The sequence below is a fragment of the Microtus pennsylvanicus genome, chromosome 13 (genome assembly GCF_037038515.1).
Source record: "Microtus pennsylvanicus isolate mMicPen1 chromosome 13, mMicPen1.hap1, whole genome shotgun sequence".
Lineage (NCBI taxonomy): Eukaryota > Metazoa > Chordata > Mammalia > Rodentia > Cricetidae > Microtus > Microtus pennsylvanicus.
This window is the reverse complement of record NC_134591.1, coordinates 55,031,262-55,052,960: the sequence shown is the minus strand read 5'-3', so window position 1 is coordinate 55,052,960 and position 21,699 is coordinate 55,031,262. Positions and strand designations below refer to the sequence as shown.

Here is a 21,699-nt window from a genome sequence, read left to right as displayed (position 1 = left end):
GGTGGATGGGGGTGGATATACACACATGTATGTGTGTGAACACACCGGCACTGACTAGGGAATTGGCTCGTGTTTATGAGGAGTAGCAGGTCATGTGTGCACAGCAGGCAGTGGACTGGAGGCCCATGAGAAAAGCAATGCTCACACTCCAAGTCTTTGGGTAGCCTGAGTGCAGAGTTCCTCGAGGACATTAGTCTTTTCCTCCCAGGGCGCTAACCTGATCCAGTGAACTAAATACTAATCTACCTGGAACATACCTGCACAGGAACAGCTAGACTTGGCCCAGGCTGTAATTGACCCTGCTGTGTTCTCCAGTCAGAGGTCAGCCTCAGTGAGCAGGAACCATCTTAGGATAGGCATTTGAAGTGAGGAAACAACAGTACTTAGGACTTGTTCTAGAACCAGGAGCAGCCATGTGTAAAGAGCTTAGCAAAGAATGCCAAGAGATGGGGAGTTGCTGTCACAGTGACCTTTTTCACTGATAGCCGGGAGAGTTGAGGCCTGGAGGCAGCTGAGGACAGAGACATACTGGAACCCTTGAGGAAAGGTTTTGCTTATTTGGCTTATACTTCATTTTTTTTTTTATGTGCATTGGTGTAAGCGTGTCAGATTCCCTGAAACTGAGTTACAGGCAGGTGTGAGCTGCCATGTGGGTACTGGGAATTGAACCCAGGTCCTCTGGAAAGGCAGCCAGTGCTCTTAACCACTGAGCCATCTCTCCAGCCCCTATTTGGCTTATACTTCTACATCAAATAGTTTATCATTGAGGGAAGTCAGGGCAGAAACTGAAACAGAAACCATGGAGGAACACAGTTTTCTTATACAACCTGCTCAGGAATGGTACTGCCCACATTGGTTTGGGCTTTCCTCCATTAAGAAAATGTCCCACGGGGCTGGAGAGATGGCTCAGTGGTTAAGAGCATTGCCTGTTCTTCCAAAGGTCCTGAGTTCAATTCCCAGCAACCACATGGTGGCTCACAACCATCTGTAAAGAGGTCTGACACCCTCTTCTGGCCTTCAGGCATACAGACAGAATATTGTATACATAATAAATAAATAAATATTTAAAAAAAAAAGAAAGAAAATGTCCCACGGGTGTGCCCATGTGCCAGTCTGATGGAGGAAATTCCTCATTGGAGGGTCCCTCTTCCCAGGTGTCAACTTGACAACTAAGATTAGCTGTCAGAAACCCTGCACAGATAAACCAAACCTCTGCCAAAGATCATCCAACTGGCAAAACGGAAGTCGGAATGGAGCTTGTCTTGCCTTGGCTGTCGGCAGTAGCGTACCAAGCCTCAGCGAGCTGGGGTTTTCAGGGAAGACAGCTCTGGAAGGATAGCTGGGGCTGAAATCATGGTCCTCTGCCAGGCAGGAGTTCAGTGTGGCTCTGGGGCCTGGGTGAGATCGCCCCGCAGCATAGCTGTGCTGTTTCCCATCCTCACCATGCAACCCCTGCCCTGCCGCCCGCCGCTGCGTGGACCCTGAGCACCTGAAGGGGCCTCTTTCCTTGAGGCTCCCTGGCTTCTCTTCTGGGGTAATCTTGCCTATGACACTTCTGCTCCAGCTCCAAGACAGCACAGTTTTATTTTTCTGGCTATTGCCGAGTTGTGTGCCTGCCTGTGATGACTGCACAAAGGCAGAAATGAGGACTATGGATCAGGAAACTGCTGGCATTTCCTTTAATGGCAATGGTTGAATTCAGATGTCAAATCTACAACAGATTCTTCATCAGCTGGTCTCCTATGCCTGTCTGTGGCCAGAGGTTTAGTTACTGACATCCATAAATACACTAGGGTTTTGCTTGGTTGCTGTCTTTGTTTTTTTGAAAGATCTTGAAATATATTTTAGGCTGCCCTTGAACTCATAGTAATTCTGCCCCAGTCTCCCAAGTACTAAACGTATATCACTATCCTTGCCTTTCCCATGTTTTTTTAATAACCCTTCTACAGAAATCTGGTTTTATACCTCCAGGGCACAGGCTATGGAGTAATGGAGGGAGTTGTTCATGTCTGCACACACCTAAGGCCTCTGGTGGATACTAAAGAGCCCGAGGTCCATTTAGTGCTCTGTATTCAAATCAGGCTGAGTCAGTAGTCATCATGAATAGGTGGGTAAATTAGACTTCTGTGCCAATCCCAAAGGACACTTAATAGATGCTCCTGAGGGAGGGGCGGAGACGGGCTGTTGCTTGTGGACTCAGGTAGGTCACCAGGATTATAACCAGGACCATCTTCCCACCCTCGGGCAGAGGAAGGGAACAAAGGGGCCAGGAGAGGGCCGAACATGGACCTGAGTTGAAAGCCCCCACCTTCCACCTTGGCCTTGGATCTGACAGGATCTATTCATTTCATTTCCTGGTCAGAGGGGCTAACCAGATAAACAGGGTGATGGCAGCAGGCTGCAGACTCAGTGGCAGCCGCAGGCCTGGACCACCATGTTGTGCTCCTTGCGCAGGATGACGTTATTGCTTCTGTCATAGTAGAGCACAGAAATGGCACTCAGCTTGGTGGGAACACAGCACACCTTGGGGACGACTTCTGGCTTCATCAGGTGTATCTGGTAGGGAGGGGATGCAGATAGGAACGTGAGCCTGGTGGTCCCAGCTCCCACCCACTACAGTCCAAGGTCATGTTCCCCTGCAGCTAGAGGGGTCCCTCCCTGCACTGCCCTGCCCACTCTCCTCCAGACAGCCAGGCACCTGTCTTGGAGGACGGATACATGAGCCCTTTGGCACTCTCAGCCCCTGGTCCACTGTCACCTCCACTTCTGCCGATACTCAGGCTTACTGGTCCCCAGTACTGGGTGCCATGGGTCACCTTCTGGGGCCTCACTGCTCCGAATAGCTCTCTGCTTTACTACATCTCCACCAGGGTGGTGTCGGCTATGGAAGGGGCAGCCTCCGTTTGCAGCCTGAACTAGAAGCATTGCTGGTACAAATGGGTAAGTTCAAAGACTCTTTCCCCTGCTTGCTGTAGCTCAACCTCAACTTCAGAGGCAAGGCTGTCTTTGCAGGTGTTAAACAGGCTGTATGGCTGTCTGATGGTGGCACTGAGCTTGAAACGGGCACACATTTCTCCACCAGGCTGAGCATCTCTCAGGACAGTGGCTCCAGGCATCCAGCAAATACCAGGACCCTTTGTGAACGGACACCTTAATAATGGCTCAAAGCGGCTCCTAACCGTGATGTCCACTCCAGAGCAGTGGTTCTCACCCTTGTGGTCCTTTTAATACAGTTCCTAATCTTGTAACCCCCAGCCAACAAGTTACTTCATTGCCTCTTTGTGACTGTAATTTTCTTACTGTTAGGAATTGTGAATATCTGGTGTGCCGGATATCTGATGTTTAACCCTAAAGGGGTTGTGTGACCCACAGGTTGAGAACCACTGCTCCAGAGCATCATTTGCCACAATTGTCTATTAGGTAAGCAAGGCCAGGGTCACTGGGTGCTAGGATTCTAGACAAATGTTCCGGAAGGAAGTCTTAACACCAGTCTCCACAAGCACAAATAGACGGCAGTTGTTACTGCCTTCCTGCTAGCAACTTCTTCCATCACTGAATGGCCCAGAACAGCCAGGAAAGAAGTGGGAAGCTGGTCCAGGAGGAGCCAAGTCCCGAAAGAGCCGAGGGTTCGTGAGTCACCCCGTCAGGCAGGATGGTTGAGCCCACAGAACATCAGATCTACCAGGATATGCAGGACACTTGGGGCAAGGCGGCCCCCAGGGGCACCCATGTGTGTGTGCATGCCTCAGTCTGACTTCAGAGGCTGTTAGTCTGGGCCCCACACAGTCCACAGGTTCCCGCCCAGGCATGGGCAGTGCATGTGTGCTCAGGTGTCTGTCCAGAAACACCCATGTGAGCAACATTTACTGAAGGCCAGAAACCAAACTGCATGGTGAAGACTGCAGAGAAAGTTCCCTCCCCCAGGCCTGTCCCAGTCCCTTGGGCCCCAAGAAGGTCACTGTGATACTGACCAGGGCCTGCATGGTGGCGTGGTTGGTGGAGTTCATTCGGTGGCCCAGTGGGTAATTACACTCCCCCTCGCAGTAATAGGCTGAGTAGCCTTGGGGGGCGATGACCCAGTCCTGTGGGAAGGGGAAAGCTGAGTCACATCAGCGTGTCCTTCCAAGACCACTGGCGCAATTTCTGTCGCAGGGTGACCTGAGGCTGTGAACCCTTGTCCCCTCAGCAGGCAGGGTGCGACCCCAGCTCTGTCCTCCAGCCTCACCCTCCTCTGCTGTGTCCCCCACGACTGCCCCAATGCCTCCTGCAGCAGCTGTGGCAGGAAGAGCGCAAAGGACCCGCCCACCCAGCCTCAGTTTCCCCATTCTAGCGCTGACAGTTTACTGGGCAGAGGGCTCAGGTGGCCTCCGTCTTCACAGTTAAAGGCACAGTAGCTCCACCCCTCCCTGGAGACACCAGGCTCTTCAGGTGGCTTTCAGGGAGGAGAAGCAGACATTACCAGCCAGCCGAGGTCCCGGAAGCTGACGTAGAGCTCATGCCTACGGCAAACATCTCTGCCTTGGGAGCCGTGGCCATCATCTGCAGGGACAAAACGGTACCAAGTCTATACCATGCCTGACACAGCCCACCCTCCCTGCCTGGCACCCCACAAAGGTCAAGGGAGTCTAATAAGACATAGTTGACAGACTGGAAGGACTTAGCCTGTAAAGGAAGCTTCAATCAGATCCCAGCCTGGTCCTCACCAAAGACTCCTAGGTGTTTATTCAAGTGCTGCATCTGGATGGTTTTATTTAGCTGCCTCTTCTTCCTCTGTGGCCTCACTACCCGAGGGGTCCGCACAGGGCTCTGGCTGGCTCTGAAGAAACCAACCATAAAAGGCTGTCTGGAGCGTGGTGCCTGTTGTCCCAGCAGACCTGCCAGGCCAGGATCCATGCTGTGCCCTGGGAGATGGAGACAGAGATGAGAGAGAGGAGGGAGGGAGGGAGAGAGAGAGAGAGAGAGAGAGAGAGAGAGAGAGAGAGAGAGAGAGAGAGAGACTGACTTGTGGATGGTGGTGTGGCATCTATGAACCTATTTTCTCATCTGGAGTCCAACCCAAGCACTTGGGCCAGCAGGTGGCAGGGACAGGGACCTCAGCAGCCACAGACATAACCTGATATAGACGAGAAACATTTTCTCAGGTGGTCATCACTGTACCCCAAGTCACAGTCGCTCAGAGATGAGCAGAGTCCTCTGCTGGTGATGCTCAGGACCTGGACTCCCTTGGTCCGGTGATCTAACACCCGGTCCCATCTTCATCCTGCACTTTCTGGGAACTAGAACGTGGGGTTCATGACCCACCAGCTCATGGCTGCCTCCGCAAGGACATTGCTAGGGCTTATCCTCCCAGCCCGGCACGCTTGATCATCCAAGGGCAGGACAGTCACTGCCCTGATGCCCACGACCCTGATCCCAGACTAAGCAGGGCCAGAGGTCAGAACAATCACAAAGTCCTGGGTCCAGTTCACATCAGGCTCAATCCAGTGCTGGTGTTGTGTTCACCAGGCCAGCCGACGGCTTCAAAGAAAGCGGGGGATTGAGGGAGCCAGACCGGAGCTTGTCCACGGGAAGAGTGGAGCCTATGGGGGGGGGGTCCTCTGAGCCACTAAGGACTGCAGATGCCTCCACAGTACAGTCAACCCAGGAGAGCAAAGCCGCCAGCACCAGCTCAGACTTTGCAGGTGGTCCCGACAGTGACCCTGTCCTTTTTAACTGCAGAAGCACTCTAGTAAGCTGGCATGGTGAAGTCTGTGAACCCTTAGAAGGGAGAGGCAGGAAGCAGAGGGGTCCAAGGTTATCCTCTGTCATACACTGAGCTGGCGGCCAGCGTGGGCTACATGAAAGCCTGTTTTTCAAAACAAAAAACCAAACAGCCGTGACTCCTGGTAGGCTGCCTGCACTGCAGAGGATGGCCCCACACCCATGGGTGAGTGGGCAGCAGCAACAGAACCTGGGTTGTCCATAGCAACAGAAAGAGGAGACCATGAGGTTGGGGAACAGACAGGGAGGCACTCGAGAAATTAGAACTAGATAGTGGCTGGGTAAAGGTGCACACCTTTAATCCAGCACTTGGTAGACAGAGGCAGGTGGATCTCTGTGACTTAGAGGCCAGCCTGGTCGACAAAGCGAGTTCCATGATAGAGCTGTTATAGAGAGAAACCCTGTCTTGAAAAACCAAAAAGTAGGTCGTGATGGGAGGATATGATCAAAACAAATTGTATACATGTATGAACTTTTCAAAGAATAAATTACAAAGGGTTGGAGAGACGGCTCAGTGGTTAAGAGCACTGGCTGCTCATCTAGAGGACTTGGGTTCAATTCCCAGCACCCACATGGCAGGCAGCTCGCAACTGTGCAGATGGATCTGGTTCCAGGGGGTCCATCGCACCAGGCATGTATGGGATGCACGTATCTGTGAATGCAGGCAAAATGCCCATTCCCATAAAATAAAATAATCTTCAAAAACAAAACAAGAATGATAGAAAGTCCTGAGAAGCCAATCAATAACTCTAACAGTATAACAACCAACAATCATTCTGCACAGTAGTAATGGCCCCCACGCAGCAGCTCGGGTGGGTTCACCTCCCAGCAGCAGTCAGTCGGGATCACTTCTGGTGCCATGACAGGGCTCAGAACCATTCCCTTTGGTGCCCTGTGAGATTCCTACACCAAAGCCCGACAATGCTCATGTTATCCATCACTAAACACAGCTCCATTGTTCAGTTGACAAGTCACAAGCACTGATGCACACATGTACATGCATGTATATTTACAGACACTAATGTGACTCAGTGTTCTCACTTAGTGTACGCAGGGTCCTGGGTTCTACCCCAACCCTGGAAGAAGGTAAAAGAGCCCAAAGGGCTGAGGCCACAGCTCAGGAGTGCAGCCTTGTCTGGTAAGCATGAAACCTTAGGTATAATCCCAACACAAACTGTAACGAAACAGAACACACTCATACATGCATGCACACTCAGGTCTGTGTGCTCCGTTTGCACTCTACCAGGCTCTTCGTCACACACTGAGTCAAGGCCACTGTCCACTGTGGTGGACAGTCCACTCAAAGGTCAGCCCTTCAGAAAGCTGGACTCCACACTCCACATCCTGACCGGACTCCAGATGTCCACCTGCCACTTGAAGGAAAGCTCATCAATGCAACCTTTGACCTATGACTTCACCTGCTACTAACAAAAGTGCGAGGCCTGAGACTCCATCGCAGGACCATGACTGAGGGCTATGGGACAAGGGGACAAGGGGCGTGGGCTGCAGGCATGGCCCGGAAGAGACTCAGGTGAGGTCAGGCAGGAGGAATGGGGTCTAGAGTGAGGCTGGTGGGAAGCAGGTGGTGTGAGAAGGCAGAGCCTCAGGCAGACGGAAAGATAGCCAGGGCCCCGGGGCCACACATGGGGACGGCAGAGCAGCTGGGAGCTGGAAGGACCCACAGTGTCAGGCCCTGTGAATGACAGAAAGGGCAGGCTTGGGCCCAGGACAGGGTCTGTGTCCCTGCTTCTTACTGTGGAGTCCCTGAGGCCTGGTTTCTACGGAACTCAGAGGCCATCAATGTTCCAGACTCAGCCACGTTTGCTTTTCTCTTACGTAACTGGTTTTCTAGGCTCTGCTGGACACAGAGCAGACTTTGGCTGAACTCCTCAAAGCTAGCTTGGATGGGTGCTGGGGACCTCTGGGGGCTCCCAAGGCAAGGTTAGCTGTACTGGGAGCCCATGGATGCAGCTAAGCCAAGGTTCCCATTTTAGAGGCACACAAACTAAGACCCAGAGAGGGCATCAACTCTTCAAGGCCTGGAGCAAGCAGCTGCAGAGCCAAGCAACTCCTACCCCGCCCAGCACAAGGCACAGACCGAGTGAGGCAGGGCAGAAGCCCACAGGAACTGCTGCTGCTCTTTTCAGAGTTCTGTATTTGATGTGCACAGAGAAGGTGTTTCTCGCCCGAATCGGAGAGCACCTTCCCTATCAGCTTTGCTCCTCGATCCCCATCATCAGACAGAACTCTATCTGGTCAAAGGCCACCAGGCTTCCCAGCTCTGGACAGAAAGGAATCCAGGTGGGGGGATGCTTTCTCAGAGCGCGCGCGCGCACGCACACACACACACACACACACACACACAAACACACCTATGTAACTTTTTTCACTTTCACTGTGAGATTACAGATTCAGAATGACAGACCCCAAGATGCCATATTGGAGTTAGGAAGGGAGGCCAGAGGACTTCCCGGACAGAATGTCAGTGTGGTAGGGGCAACAGGAGACACTGCAGTTCACTAGGTAAGAATTCATCCATGTGCTGAGCTTGGGCCTCTTCGGAGACGTGCGGAACACTGTTTATGCACAGTGGGTTTTGCAGGCGGAGAAACAGCACCAACCAGCTTCCCTCTGTCTCATCCCACAGGCCACAGGCTACAGGCCTGCCTCCCTTCTAGGGACACATAAGCTGCTCCCAGGAGGAAGGAGGTTGAAGGCCATATTCGGGGTAACAAAATTAGGAGTAGAAACAAGGGCCCAGGAAGAGAAGCCAGAGCTCCTCCTGCTCACAGACCCCTAGTTCGGCATTTCGTGGCACCAGGTGAACTCTGGATTCCTTCCCGCCCTTTGCTTTCTCTGCGGTTCATGATTCAGTTATGAGGAGCAGCACTGGTCTTGAGACCTGTCGGGGGATGCTCTGGAGCCTTGTATGCGAAAGTCACAGAAACTGGGAGAGGCGGACCAGTCTCCTCGATGTTTTTGGCGAAGGGCTTTAGTAAGGCACCGGACACACAGGCTCAGCTTAGGAGTTTTAATTAAAATCACTCGGCTCTTGAGAAGATACCATCTGGCAGCAGGAAGACTGAGGAGCCAGTGGCACACAGGTCAGATGTCCCCGTGGACGCTAACTCCTTCGCAAACCAGCCCTGGAGGGAGGGGTCAGGGCTCCTCAAGCATCAGGTTTGATCTGCTGCATGGGCTTGAGGTTGGGGCACACCTTAAAGGAGCAGGCTGTGGTGGCCTTGAGGTCATCCATTGACGTGCCCTCCCACAGCTCCACCAGTGTCAGCCCCTTCTTTGGGTCCACCTTAAACACGGCCTTCTCGGTGATGATGAGGTCCACGCAGCGTTTGCCCGTCAGCGGCATGGTGCATTTGTCCAAGATCTTGGGTTCCTTTGTCTTGGTGCAGTGTTCCATGGTGACCACCACTTTGGTGTTACCTGACACCAAGTCCATGGCTCCGCCCATGCCCTTCACTTTCTTGCCTGGCACCATCCAGTTGGCCAGGTCACCGTATTTGGAAACCTGCATGGCACCGAGCATGGTCAGTTGGATGTGTCCTCCGCGGATCATGGCAAAAGAGTCATCGCTGGCGAAGAAACAGCCCTCGGGGATCACGGTCACCGTCTGCTTGCCCGCGTTGATGATGTCGGCATCCACTTCATTTTTCAAGGGATACTGGCCCAAGCCCAGGATCCCGTTTTCACTATGAAGGTAGACTTTCATCTTGGGGCTGATGAAGTTGCTGGCCAAGACAGGGATCCCGATGCCCAGATTGGCATACATGCCATCCTCGAACTCGAGAGCCGCGCGCTTGATAATGCGTGTCCTGATGGAGTCCTGTTGCTTGCTCGGGGCTGCGGGCTGGCTGTCGCGCGTGATCACACGCTCGATGCGCTTCTCGTACTTCGGTCCCTTGATCACACGGTCCACGTAGATGTTGGGGATGTGGATGTCCTCTGGGCGGAAAGTGCCCACGTCCACGATCTCCTCCACCTCCACCACAGAGATGTCCGCGGCCTTGCACATGGGCACGTTGAAGTTACGCGCGCTGCCCCGGAAGATCACGTTGCCAGAACGGTCGGCTTTCCAGCCCTTGACCAGGGCGAAGTCGGCGCGGATGGCATGCTCCAGCAGGTAGTGGCGTCCATTGAACTCGCGCACCTCCCGCGGCTGGCTCAGGGTGACCAGGTGGCCATCTGGCGCGTACCGGATCGGGGCGCCCCCTTCCTGCACCAGCGTACCGTAGCCCGTAGGCGTGTAGAAAGCGGGCACGCCCGCGCCTCCTGCGCGGATGCGCTCGGCCAGGGTGCCCTGCGGCGTCATCTCCAGGTCCAGCTCGCCTGCCAGGTACAACTTCTCGCACAGTGCGTTCTCCCCCAGGTACGAACACACCACGCGCCTGACCTGCTTGGAGGCCAGCAAGATGCCCAGGCCGAAGTCCTCCACGCCCACGTTGCTGCTGACGATCTTCAGGTCCTTCACGCCCTTTGTCTTCAGCGCGCCGATCAGGTTCTCGGGGATGCCACAGAGTCCGAAGCCTCCTAGCATGACGGTCGACCCATCCTTGACGCCCTCCACCGCCTTCACAGGGTCCGTGTAGAAGTGGACCCGTCCGTAGCGGTCGCTAGCAAAGCGGAGGACAAGGCGGTGGGGCAGCGCGGGCGGTGGGCGGCAGATGGAGACCCCGCGCGGGAGTGCCCACGCCAAAAGCCTCAGTGCCGCCATCGCCCACAGGCCACGAGGCTCCCAAGACCCGGACAGAGCGGGAAAGGCCTGTGAGCTGCCCCATGCCACCTCCGTGCTGCGTCACAAAGCAGGGAGGACACTCACTGGGATCTCCATGGTCACACTTTGCCTGAGAACACCCTTGGCCATCCCTGTCGCCTGACCTGTCTCACGACATCTTGGATAGACACTCGAAATAATGCTGTTGACAACTGACTGCCAGTGCTGGGTCCAGTCCGCCGCCACCCCCCCCCCTACCCTGGAAAGCTCACCTGGGGGCGGGGTTAGGATTCCTCGAGGGGCTGAAGTTAGCTGGGTCTTTTAAAGCCACAATCACATCTGTCCCCCCCGCTGCTGTTAAGCTGCTAGAAACTTTCCAAGGACCTTGCCAGCTTTCCCTAACTCAGAGTGACCCCTGCCACCGCTCTGCCCCTCTCCTTCCAAGCTATCCCTCCAGCCTTTTGCTGGACCCCAGACAGGCCAGCCTCCTGCCCTGCTGTCCTTTCTGCCTCACTGCCCCACATAAAGGGCATGAAAACCCTGAGAGTGAAGCAGCGGCTGTAAACCTGTGTAGACGGGGAAACTGAGGCTCGGGTACTGAGCTACAACACTGCAGAGCAGGGATAACCCAGGCTCTGCACTAAAAACCTGGGGTGCGGGTCCCCCACCCCTCCTTCCTAGTACATAACCTCTCAGAGTGGAGGTCTGCTGCCCATGAAGAAGTACCCGCCCATTGGATGCCCCCTGGCTGGGGCCTCCCTGTGTCCAGGACCTCACCACTACCCACTGAGTCCTCAAGAAAGGCCAAGTGTGGCCCAGTGAGAGGGCTCTGTATATTAGGCTGGCAGCCTGGGCTGGAACCCCCTCCCAGGACCCCCAGGGCAGCTCCCTGCTAAGCCTGGGAGCCTCACCATCCTCGGTTTCCACATAGAGGCGGAGTCCCAGGTCCTTCTTGTGGTTCAGCAACCAGCGGTCACTGGCTGCCGTGATGTCCAGCACCAGCCAGCCCTCGTCCCCAGATCGGAGCGTCTGAAGATCCAAAAAGAACAAGTCAGACTCCCTGTGGACATGAAAGAACAATTAACCAAGGGCCGAGGTCGCACGCCTGCCTGTATCTTGTGCCTGCCTGGGGGACCACTTTCAGAGCCTCTTCCCCGCTCGGCAATGAACTGGCCTCCTCTGGTACCACAATTCGCTGATAACCAACCCTGGACATTTTTTTTTTGTTTTTTTGTTTTTGTTTTTCGAGACAGGGTTTCTCTGTGGTTTTTGAGCCTGTCCTGGAACTAGCTCTTGTAGACCAGGCTGGTCTCGAACTCACGGAGATCCGCCCGCCTCTGCCTCCCGATTGCTGGGATTAAAGGCATGTGCCACCACAGCCCGGCCAACCCTGGACATTTTACTGTCTCCATGTGCTGATGGGACACTGGCTCCGCTATGGCCTATTAGGGCTCCACAGTCATCGTGGCAGCGCAGAAGGTTCCAGGCCAAGCCCCTTTCTCGCATCTGAGGTGCCTCTCCCAGGAGGCTCCCCTTTCCTTTTTGGGAAATGCATCCTCGGTCAGGCCCTGCCAGAGCCTAGACCATGAGACCATGAGTGGGGTGGGTACCTGGGCAGAGGGAAGATACCTGTTGGAGTGCTCCTGGACCACCTCGAACATACTGACATGGAGGGTTGTGTTGAGCGGGTGGGTGCTGGGCTCTTTATATATCCGGAACTCAGCAGCTGTGACGACCTCCCCAGCAGGGATCTGGGTTAGGTCAAAGCGGAATTCCTTCCAGTGTGGCTCCTGGTAGTCCAGGGTACGGTCGCGCTCCACTGGAAGAGAAAGTGGGAGTGGGGTCATTATTGGGAGCCAGGATGGCTTGTGCTCAGCGTAGGGCTCCCTGTGGTGCCTGGGGTTGGGGGCCCGCTGCTGCTATACACACAGCTTGTGGTCTCCTCTGGGAACACACCTGGCCCCAGGAGGTGGTGTAGTGGGAAACTCAGCAAGTGTTCAGCAGGGTCCTGGTCCCATTGATGAATCACGATGCCTCCTTTTAGAGCTGCTAGGCCAACAGCGAGATGGACATTGGTCCCAAGGCAGAAAATTAGCACAGTTCCAGGGGAAAACTTTGTCTACAGGGACATAATTGGCTGAATTTCAGTGGGACAGAGGACTCCCAGCGCCTGCCCTTGAGGAGAAGGTGGGATGGGGGAGCTCAGATCTGACAGCTGAGCTGAGCTGTTAGTTCTGTGTTTGAATTTCCTGGGTGTCCTGGGAGAGGGATGTGCAGAGTGCACGCCACATTACAAGGTCATCAGCAGAAGGACCTTAGGAAAGGGAGGGACACCCAGTGCCAGCAACTAGGGGACAAAGGACCCACGTCCCTTCTAGGGTACAGAAGGAAAGTGGAAGAAGAGAAGTAGAAAGTAATAAAAATCAAAAATAGGATGAGAAACTCCTGGACAGGCCCTCGACTGCTGGAGACGTCTGCCCCACTGCGTTTTGAGATCTCAACAGGCTTCTTGGAAGGCCTGAGCTATAAACAGGCCTCAGAGGATGGGAAACAGGTGGCGCAGAGGAGAAATGGGGCGCACTGGGGAGGGGCTACTGCCCGCAGATTTATTGTGGAGTGAAGCCACGAGTTAAGCAGGGCACGTCTGCAGTAAGCTGGAACTCGGGGCTAGGAACAATTCTGGTGTCTGACCAGTGGGAGCCACATAGTCTGAGACCAACTACAAGTCCCCACGAATGCGAGGGGAGGATAGGATGGGGGTGACAGTTGAGGTGAGGTCCAGGGTGGGTACAGCCAACAGGGCAGAGACCAAATCTGAAGAACATATACCACATTTGCCCAGCAGCACAGAGATGCCCAGGGAAGAATATTCAGGGGAGTCTCCTTTCACATCCTTCCTTTCTTCCTTCCTTCCTTCCTTCCTCCCTCCCTCCCTCCCTCCCTCCCTCTCTCCCTCCCTCCCTCCCTCCCTTTCTTTCTTTCTCCCTTCCTTTTTTCTCTTTCTTTCTTCCTTCCTTCCTCCTTTCTTTCTTCCTTCCTTTCTTTCTTTCTTTTTTTCTTTCTTTCTTTCTCTTGTTTTTCAGGATAGGGTTTCTCCGTGTAACCCTTTCTATACTGGAACTCCCTCTGTAGACCAGGCTGGCCTAGAACTCACAGAGATCCACCTGCCTCTGCCTCCCAAGTGCTGGGATTGAAAAAGTGTGCCACCATCTGGCCCCTCCTTTCACTGCCAAATGCCAAAAACCTGTGTTTCCAGTAAGCAGGGGTTGAAGCAGCCCAGAGTATTACCCAAACCTAACAGATTTTAATTATGCATTTCCAAGTCATTAACTCTGTGACCCACAGGCTTGCTGACCGCAAACCAGGTTCTACAAAGCACCAGGTTGAACTATCAGAGCAAATCTGAGGACAACTTCCTGTCTTTCTGTGAGGACCCAAGCCTGCAGTGGCTGACACACAGCAGGGCTGGGGTGGGCTGGGTGACAGGTTTACCTCTATGCATGCAGCCCCAGACCAGGGTGGGAAAGATAGAGTCCCACAACACCTCAGCGTGTCTCTGAAGTTTTACAATCAGAGCTAGGTTTGTTTGGTGTCTTTCTCTGACAGATGTAGTTCTCTGCTCATTTCTGCACAGCTGCCATAGGTGGCGGGAACATCTAAGTGAACAAGACAGTTAAACTCAGCCCTAGTGAGGTTTGACAAACAAGAGAGGACCAGATGGTGGCACACTCCTCTAATCGCAGCACTCGGGAAGCAGAGGCAGGTGGATCTCTGTGAGTTCGAGTCAGCCTGATCTACAGAGTGAATTTCAGGACAGCCAGGGCTACATAGTGAGACCCTGTCTCAAGAAGAAGAGGAGGAGAGATACAATGAGATGATAAAAAAAAAAACCTTGTAAATGTGGGAGGTGCAGGATTTGATCTCACATCATTACCCACCGTACCAAAAAAAAAAAGCCAAGGCCAATTAGGGAATATCCTTTGTTTGTAGGTGTTATTAAGAAATTGAAGGGGTCATGGGTTTAAGAATGATTGGATGCTTTCCATAGGGTCAGTACAACCTTTGAGAACCTAACAGGTAAGGTCAGACAGGACCTGCAGTACAGATAGCAATGCTATCTACACAGCATTTTGTGAAGCTGAGCGAATTGACCATTCTGTGCAAGAATCCCACACATGCTTGGCAAAACCGTGGGAAGACATTGCAAAAAGCAATGCCCCTGGCACACAGAAAGCTATACTTGGTTCCACGGGTCCCTGTGCTGGCTAGTTTTACGTCACTTTGATACAAGTTGCAGTTATCTGAGAAGAGGGAACCACAACTGAGACAGGCTGTAGGAAAGCCAGTAGGGTATTGTATTGATCAATGATTGATATGGAAGGAGCCAACCCACTGTGGGTGGTGCCGCCCCTTGGCGGGTAGTCCCGAGCTGTGAAAGCAAGCAAGCTGAGCAAGCCAGTGAGCAGCGCTCCTCTGCGATCTCCACTGCGGTTCCTGGCTACAGGTTCCTCCTTGCTTGATTTGCTTCACTGACTTCCCTCAGTGATGGAGTGTGACCAGGCTCTGGGTCTGTCCCCTGCCCTTGTGCCAGCGGGTTGTGTCCCCTCTAGATAGTGAGCTCTTTAGGGCAGGAGCTGCACATGGCTGGTGGATGGATGGCAGCCTGTTCAGGGGACAGAGAGAGCAGACTTCTGTTCTTCCCCAGGACACTGGCTCAGTGCCCATCACTCACAGCTCCTGGGGCCGGGGTCTGCCGCTGGTCTGAGTGACAACCATGTCACAGGGAGCTTCCAGCAGAGGTCACTGATGTCTGCACTTGCTGTGAGATTTTCTTCCTTTCCTAGTGGGACCTTTAAGGGTGGGGACAGGTTTCCAGGCCCCGAGGAGGAGGGGCTGGACATGACTGCCCTATGCGGTTGGTACCAAAGGCTGAGGGGCCCACACCAGACTTAGAAGACCCTGGGCTCCTGGGCTCCTGGGCTCCTGGGCTCCTGCAGGACCTCAGAGGAGGGTGGGGCCTGGGGTTAGTGACTTGTGCATTCTGCACCTGAGGAAATTTCTCCCACCAGGAGCCTCAGCACTGTGGCAAGGCCCAGGCTCACTCCTGGGGTATTTTCAGCTGAGTCTCTGCACTGACTTTCTTCACAGGCTGTTTTCGTAAACAGCTCTGCACACATAATTACTGGTCCAGACCCCAAATTAAAAGACAACACCCCCACAGGCCACCACATCCCAGGAGATGTGAGCAAGGGTGTGCGATTCCTCCAGAAGAAACGTAAGAATGTGGTCCTTGATGACACATCCCTTCTTGCCTGGGGGGAGGGGAGGTGGCTTCTGGGAGAGGGTGGCTGAGTGTGCCCTCCACCCCATGACTCATCCCTAGAGGAATTCCCATCAGTAGGGTGAGCACAGTTTGGGTCAGAATTGAGGTCTTCAGAGTTGAGGTTCAGAGAGGGGAAACTGAGGCGGAGAAAGGGTTCTATGCCAAAGTCTCACATGAACTCAAGGTCCATTGACATGGACTTTCAGACTTACAGCCATGAAAATGAGTCGACCTGGAAGTTTAACATCTGGCCTAGTGAGGTGTAGGTGACTTTCAGCATCTCCTGTCCCTAAGAACCCTAGAATGCCAGCTAAAGCCACCTTCCTCATGCTGGGTCCCATGGAACACAGGCTGTCAGGAGCATGGCTGGTGTCATGCCTGACGCAGCTCTTAGTGCCCCCTGACTCCATTGGACTGTCTCCCTCCCCTTTGCCAGTCTTCCCTGAGCACCTGACCAGTGAGAGCCACGGAGAATCGAATTTGGCCTTTTTTATATTGTTCAGTTTCTCTAGTGCCAGGGAAGATGTAGGCTGACTGTGGCCCCAAATCCAACAGGCAGAAAAAGCCAAATAGCTATTAATAATAAATTAATATGAATACATTATGGGTTAATTCATTCAGTAGCATTCAAGTCAAAAAATAAGACCAGAAACAAAGACTGGGGATGTGCTCGGTGGTAAAGGATTTGCCGTGGAACCGTGAGGATGGAAGTTCAGATCCCCACACCCAGGTGAAGAGCCGGGCAGGCAAGGTGGCTGCCTGTGATCGCAGCACTCGGGCAGCAGAGGCGGGATCTGCAGGGCAAGCTGGCCAGCTAAACTCTGTAAAAGCGGTGTACTTGGGGCTCTGAGACAGAGCCTATCTCAATAGATAAAGTGAGGGCAATTGAGGAAAGCCCCAAATATCAGCTTTGCCCCCCGTAAGCGTGTGCACCTGTGTGCACACATACGCTCTACACATGAATGTGTATGCACACACACATGCAGTGCATACACAATTTTAAAATGTTTTAAGTAAAACAGGTCAAATAAATCTTTGCCAATAGGAATTACAGAGCACTGGGGGACTGGCTAGTAAAACTGGGGATCCCATAGAAGCCCCTGATTTCGAGCGGCTTGTATTTTATATGATGAGCACGTGACACTTCTGTGAACTCAGGAACACTTTACAAACAGGAGTGCAGCTTACAGCATAACTCACATTTAGACTAATACAATAGCTCTTACAGCGCCTAGGGACAGGACAGACCCCCGGCTAAGGATGGGAGGCATAGAGCCTACATTGAGGGCATCAGCGCAGGGTGCAGACGAACTGCTGTGTGGCCTTGGGAATGTCACCAGCCTTCTCTGAGCCTCGCTCTCCTGAGCCAGCACTGTGCATGCAAATGCAGGGACAGATGTGGCGGTCTGGCCAAGTGGTCGGTGCTGCTGTCCTCTCACTCGGCCCCGGAAGCCCCTTAAAGATGAGCAACTCTATTTCACAGAAGGGGAAACTGAGGCTCAGAGAGGGAAGCCAGGAAAGGCCAGATCACGGTGGGAGTAGGCGTGGCGTCAAGATAGGAATTCTCTGTGTGAGTCCCAGGTTGGAAGCCCCTCAACCCAGCCCTTTTCAGGTCCTCTTGTTTCCAAATTGAGAGTGTGGCGGGTATACGGCATCCCCGACAACCACCTTCATGACACATGTATCGTCTCCCCCACTGGAAGGTCATCTCTGAAAGGACACAGGCAGTGCCTGTTCAGTGTGACTTCCCCAGCAACTGGAACCAGGAGCCAAGTCTGGCACATAGTAGGTACTGCACGATTACTTGTAGGAGGGATGGATGAATGAATGAGCGAGGGAGTGAAGAAATGAAGGAATTCCCTGGCAAAGGACCAAAGGAAGTGACCCCGAGGTCAGTGGTGAGGAAGTATCACCCTCAAGGTCACACGGCTGGTAGGGACAGAGCGGGACCAAGGTCGGTCTCTCGTGCCCTCAGATCTGGTCCCCATAGCTCATTGCTGCCCCTGCCTTCAGCTATCTGAGGCCCTGGGAAGAAAAACTCCTGGGCTGGGAAAGAGGCTGATGCATGTGCAGATGGCTCCATGTGGTCCTGCTGGGCTCTGCCTGCGGGTGATGGTTGTGCCTCAGTTTCCCCATCCAGAACAGAGCTGCCAGCCTGTTCACAGACAGGAGCAGGCAGGGCTGTCGTCCTTCCTGCCACCTTTCACCCTTGGGAAGGACAGGAGCCTGAGGCTACCCCGCCCAGGAACGAAGCTGTAAGGCTAGCAGGTGCAAAAGAAACAGAAGCAAGGATGAGGGCTGGGAGGCACCTTGTTTTTCTGATGTTATCACAGCAGAAGCGGACAGAAACAGAGGCCCACAGAAGGGAGGATGCATGGCAGAGACCTGCAGGGGCTGAGGGTGGATCGGGAGGGGACAAGGTGGGGTCCGGTGCTGAGAGTACCAACTTAGCTTGGGGCTCTCCCTTCTCCGAGCACAGGAACACCAGGGACAGGAGTCTGCTGTCACGCTGCCCCACAGGGTCACAACCATTGCCACCCTGGGATGCTGCTGCATCCAGATCCTACTGGGACACTCGGGCAATCATGGGGGGAAATGTGACATGGTAGGAAACACAATTCAAAATCCATAACTATGGATGTGGCCTCGACACGTTGCGTGGGCCTGAGCTAGCCATTTAACCCGAGTCCATAAAGCAGGGATTCCCACACAGTTCATGTGTTATTGCTAGTGGCCAATAACGGATGGAAGAATATGCAAAAGGCCAAAGATCTTTCGGACTGGAAAAAAAATCCTAAACACAGGACACACAGCTTTGGCTTGGCTTTTAGAATCCATTCCTAGGTTTAAATGTGCAGAAGACACAGACATATGGAAATGCCTACCTTAAGCCCTCTTTCTATGTTTATACACGTGTTTTGACTCACTCCGGTGCCCAGACTGGCCTTGAAGCTGTAGCAATCCTCCTGTCTCAGTCTCCCGAGTGCTGGGATTACAAGCCCAAGTCACCATGCCTAGCTCACTTGAGAATTTTGCTGTTGTTTGTGCGAAACTGAGATGCAAGTAGCGGGGATGAGGATCAGCGATGAGGATCAGCAGGCACTGGCCCTGGTCCAGCCTCCCCTGGCTCTCTGTTCATCCATTTGCCATCTCTAGGGATTTACTAGGGGACCCAGGGGGAAGCGAGCACTGCAGTAATGGCTATTGCTCCGTTCACAGCAGCAGTTCCCACCCGGGCTCTTCATGCCGACCCAGAGGGGGAGGGGAGAAGAGCATGGGCTGGGTGGTGACTCATTTTGATCAGAGGTTCCCCTGGGGGGACATTCTTGAACAACTCTCTCGTCAGTTTGACTATTCCTGCACCCTCGGTCAGCCTTCCTGAGGCTGGAGAGCCACACGTGGTCGGGCTTAAGTACCCAAGCCCGGTCTTGAAGCAGGAAGGATGCAGTGCTCTCCTGGCTGTGGGCTTTCAGAGCTGGCTAAGGACTGTCTTGTCCTTCGTTGTGCTCACCCCGACTTTAGCCACCAGCAACCATGGACGGGAGAGTCTCTACTTGACTGTGTCCCCTTTTCCTACCTCCGGGTAGGAAACAAGGAGCTGATGGCACCATAAGCCTGCTGCTGCCCCTTACACCCCGCTGACAAAGTTCTTCTCGCCCTGGAAAGTATGTCAAAACCTGACAACTGGATGCACAGCCATGTAGCCTGGGCCTCTCTCAGGTGGTTTCCAGACTCCCAGGGTCTCCCTGCTCTTGCCTGTTCCATGTGCCCCTGAAGGATGAGTGGGTGCAAGGGACTCGTGGCAAGGTCAAGGCCTGGGACCAGTCCCAGCCTCCCAACCTAGTGTCTGCTGCAGCCCAGGCTGCCTGTCACAGACAGAAGCAAACCGGGGTGGAGGGGGAAACAGGGAGGACGGGTGGGGGTGGGGGTGGGAGGGGGAGACAGGACCTGACCAAAAGTAAATACTTGTGATTACAGATAAAAGGCTTTGGGGAAAAATGCCACGAAGACTAGTAGGAGAAAGTGGTCCTAAGGTTAAGAGATACCTAGAGAAAGGAGCCACACTTTGGGAGATTGAAGAGTGTCACAGCCTCCCCTTGGGTCATTCATTGGCCTGGACATTCACTCTCTGCCAAGTCCAGAGCCAGCTGTGGGGCCCAAGGCCACAAGACAAGTCATGGTCTGAGTCTGTCCACTCCACCTCCTGACAGTGCACTTCATCCACCCACTTCCTGCTACACGGAAAGAACCTGCTGTCAGGGCGTGAGGATCAGCCCTGGTCACTTTGATGATATGACCACAGGTTTCCACACTGAACTTTGTCCCTCTCTTGAGGGCTGCGTTTATCACAGGGACAGTACCATAGCCCTCTGTTTACTCATCAGTCTTACCAGAACCAACTGTTTTCCAGGACCTGGGCCTAGGGGGACCTGGACATCACCAGATTCCCACTCCTGAGCGCCTTGGTGGGCAAAGGCCCGGGGAATCCGCGATAGCCCTCAGACCTTCCAGTCCTGACCCCTGTCGTCCCTGCTTTCCCCTTGGTCGTTTCTGCTGCACCGTGTTTCCCTGCTTCAAGGGCCTCACACTCCTGGAGGACCACACAGGTGACTAGGAACATTATCCCCAGACAGGTGGCCATGCGCTCTCCACGTGGAGACTGCAGCCACCCGGGCCCTCCTCTCTCTCACTCACCCATATTGACGAAGCTCATGACGAGGTTGGAGCGCCCCAGGTGGGGCTGCGGGGGCACACGGTCGTCATCGCCACCAGCCACGGCGTGATACAGGTCCAACATGAAAAGCGGCGCGGACCCTGGCTGTCGGGAGGCGGCGGGTGGCGCACGGGGTCGGGGCGGCTCAGGCAGCCCAAGCACCGCCAGGATCTCTCGCTGCAGATCTCGGCGCTCATGTTCTCCCAGGCGACGCTGGGGAAAGACGTATGGGGGACGCGGGCCGTGACAGCCGCCCAAAGCACACAGAGCCATGCACAGCAGCCAGAGGAGCCCGCTGCGCGAAGCCATCTCAGGGGACTCGCATCCAGAGACGCCCCGACGGCGGGGACCGGATGGCGCAGAGGATCCTCTGAGTTCGCAGCTATCGCTGGCAGCTCCGCAATGACTGAGCACCACGCGCTCGGCAGGCGATCGCTGAGTCTGAAGGACCGACAGAGCAACGTGGGCTCCCGGGACGCTGACCCGCGAAAGTCGGGAGCACGACTTGCCTTCAAGTGCCTTGACCTAGGCGCTCTTCCTCGGCCCCGCCCCTGCCTGGACCAACCCAATGGGGATTCGGGGGAGGGCCCGAGGACGGACCCAGGTCCACTGGGTGTCTGTACCGCTACTGCTGCGCTGGGTGGTGGGAGCAACGGGTGCGACCCCGAAGTGGGTTTCGGGAGGATGGGTTCTGGGAGAGACCATCAGGGGCGTCCTGGGTTCCCATTCAGCTGCCACGCGAGGCACACGCCGGGCTCTGCGCAGAGACCTCGGGGTCTCTGAAGGAGGCACCTGTGCCCTGGGCCGTGTAGTTCCATGTAGGGCGGGTCGTTCAGCGTTGGAGATGATCCTGAGTCAGGGAGCTGTGGTAGGACCCAGAGTCATGCGTCTCCGCACGCGCCCGTAGTTCTGGCCGTCGGGGCCAAGCGGATGCCAGCCATGCCGCGAGGGTGGGGCACATTCCGTTGCCAGAAGCAGCCACGGCCCGGACTTCCCAGTTCCTCGCTTGCCAGGCTCCTTCCCCGCTGTCCTGGGAGCGCAGCCCGCGGATGCCTCCCTCTGATGCACTCGATCACCGGCTTTCCGCTTGCTCCGGCCAGACCCTGAGGACACAGCTGCTGAACAAACCCGGGACAGACTCTTAGGCAATCCGGAGGAGGGAAACTGAGGTAC

At 54.5% G+C, this 21,699-nt stretch overlaps 2 protein-coding genes across 2 annotated transcripts; both read right to left on the bottom strand.

Moving 5' to 3' along the window:
- Positions 1 to 2,406: 2,406 nt before the first annotated feature.
- LOC142833661 (bone morphogenetic protein 8A-like) lies at positions 2,407 to 20,835 on the bottom strand. Its single transcript, XM_075945305.1, has 7 exons — positions 20,508 to 20,835; positions 12,119 to 12,308; positions 11,401 to 11,549; positions 4,704 to 4,901; positions 4,460 to 4,539; positions 3,972 to 4,082; positions 2,407 to 2,556 (listed from the first exon to the last, which is right to left on the bottom strand). The coding sequence occupies exons 1-7, from the start codon at positions 20,833 to 20,835 to the stop codon at positions 2,407 to 2,409; spliced, it is 1,206 nt and encodes a 401-aa protein (XP_075801420.1).
- LOC142833659 (succinyl-CoA:3-ketoacid coenzyme A transferase 2A, mitochondrial) lies at positions 8,708 to 10,775 on the bottom strand. Its single transcript, XM_075945302.1, has one exon. It carries the CDS (start codon positions 10,487 to 10,489, stop codon positions 8,930 to 8,932), a length of 1,560 nt encoding a protein of 519 aa, XP_075801417.1. The 5' UTR covers positions 10,490 to 10,775; the 3' UTR covers positions 8,708 to 8,929.
- Positions 20,836 to 21,699: the final 864 nt, after the last annotated feature.

Excerpts from the sequence above, each read along its gene's own strand:
- LOC142833659 (XM_075945302.1), bottom strand. The coding sequence starts at position 10,489 with ATGGCGGCACTGAGGCTTTTGGCGTGGGCACTCCCGCGCGGGGTCTCC.
- LOC142833661 (XM_075945305.1), bottom strand. The coding sequence starts at position 20,835 with ATGGCTTCGCGCAGCGGGCTCCTCTGGCTGCTGTGCATGGCTCTGTGT. Across the intron at positions 12,309-20,507 it reads CATGAGCTTCGTCAATATGG|TGGAGCGCGACCGTACCCTG; the intron begins GTGAGTGAGAGA and ends TTTCTCTTCCAG. Across the intron at positions 2,557-3,971 it reads ACGCCACCATGCAGGCCCTG|ATACACCTGATGAAGCCAGA; the intron begins GTCAGTATCACA and ends CCTCCCTACCAG.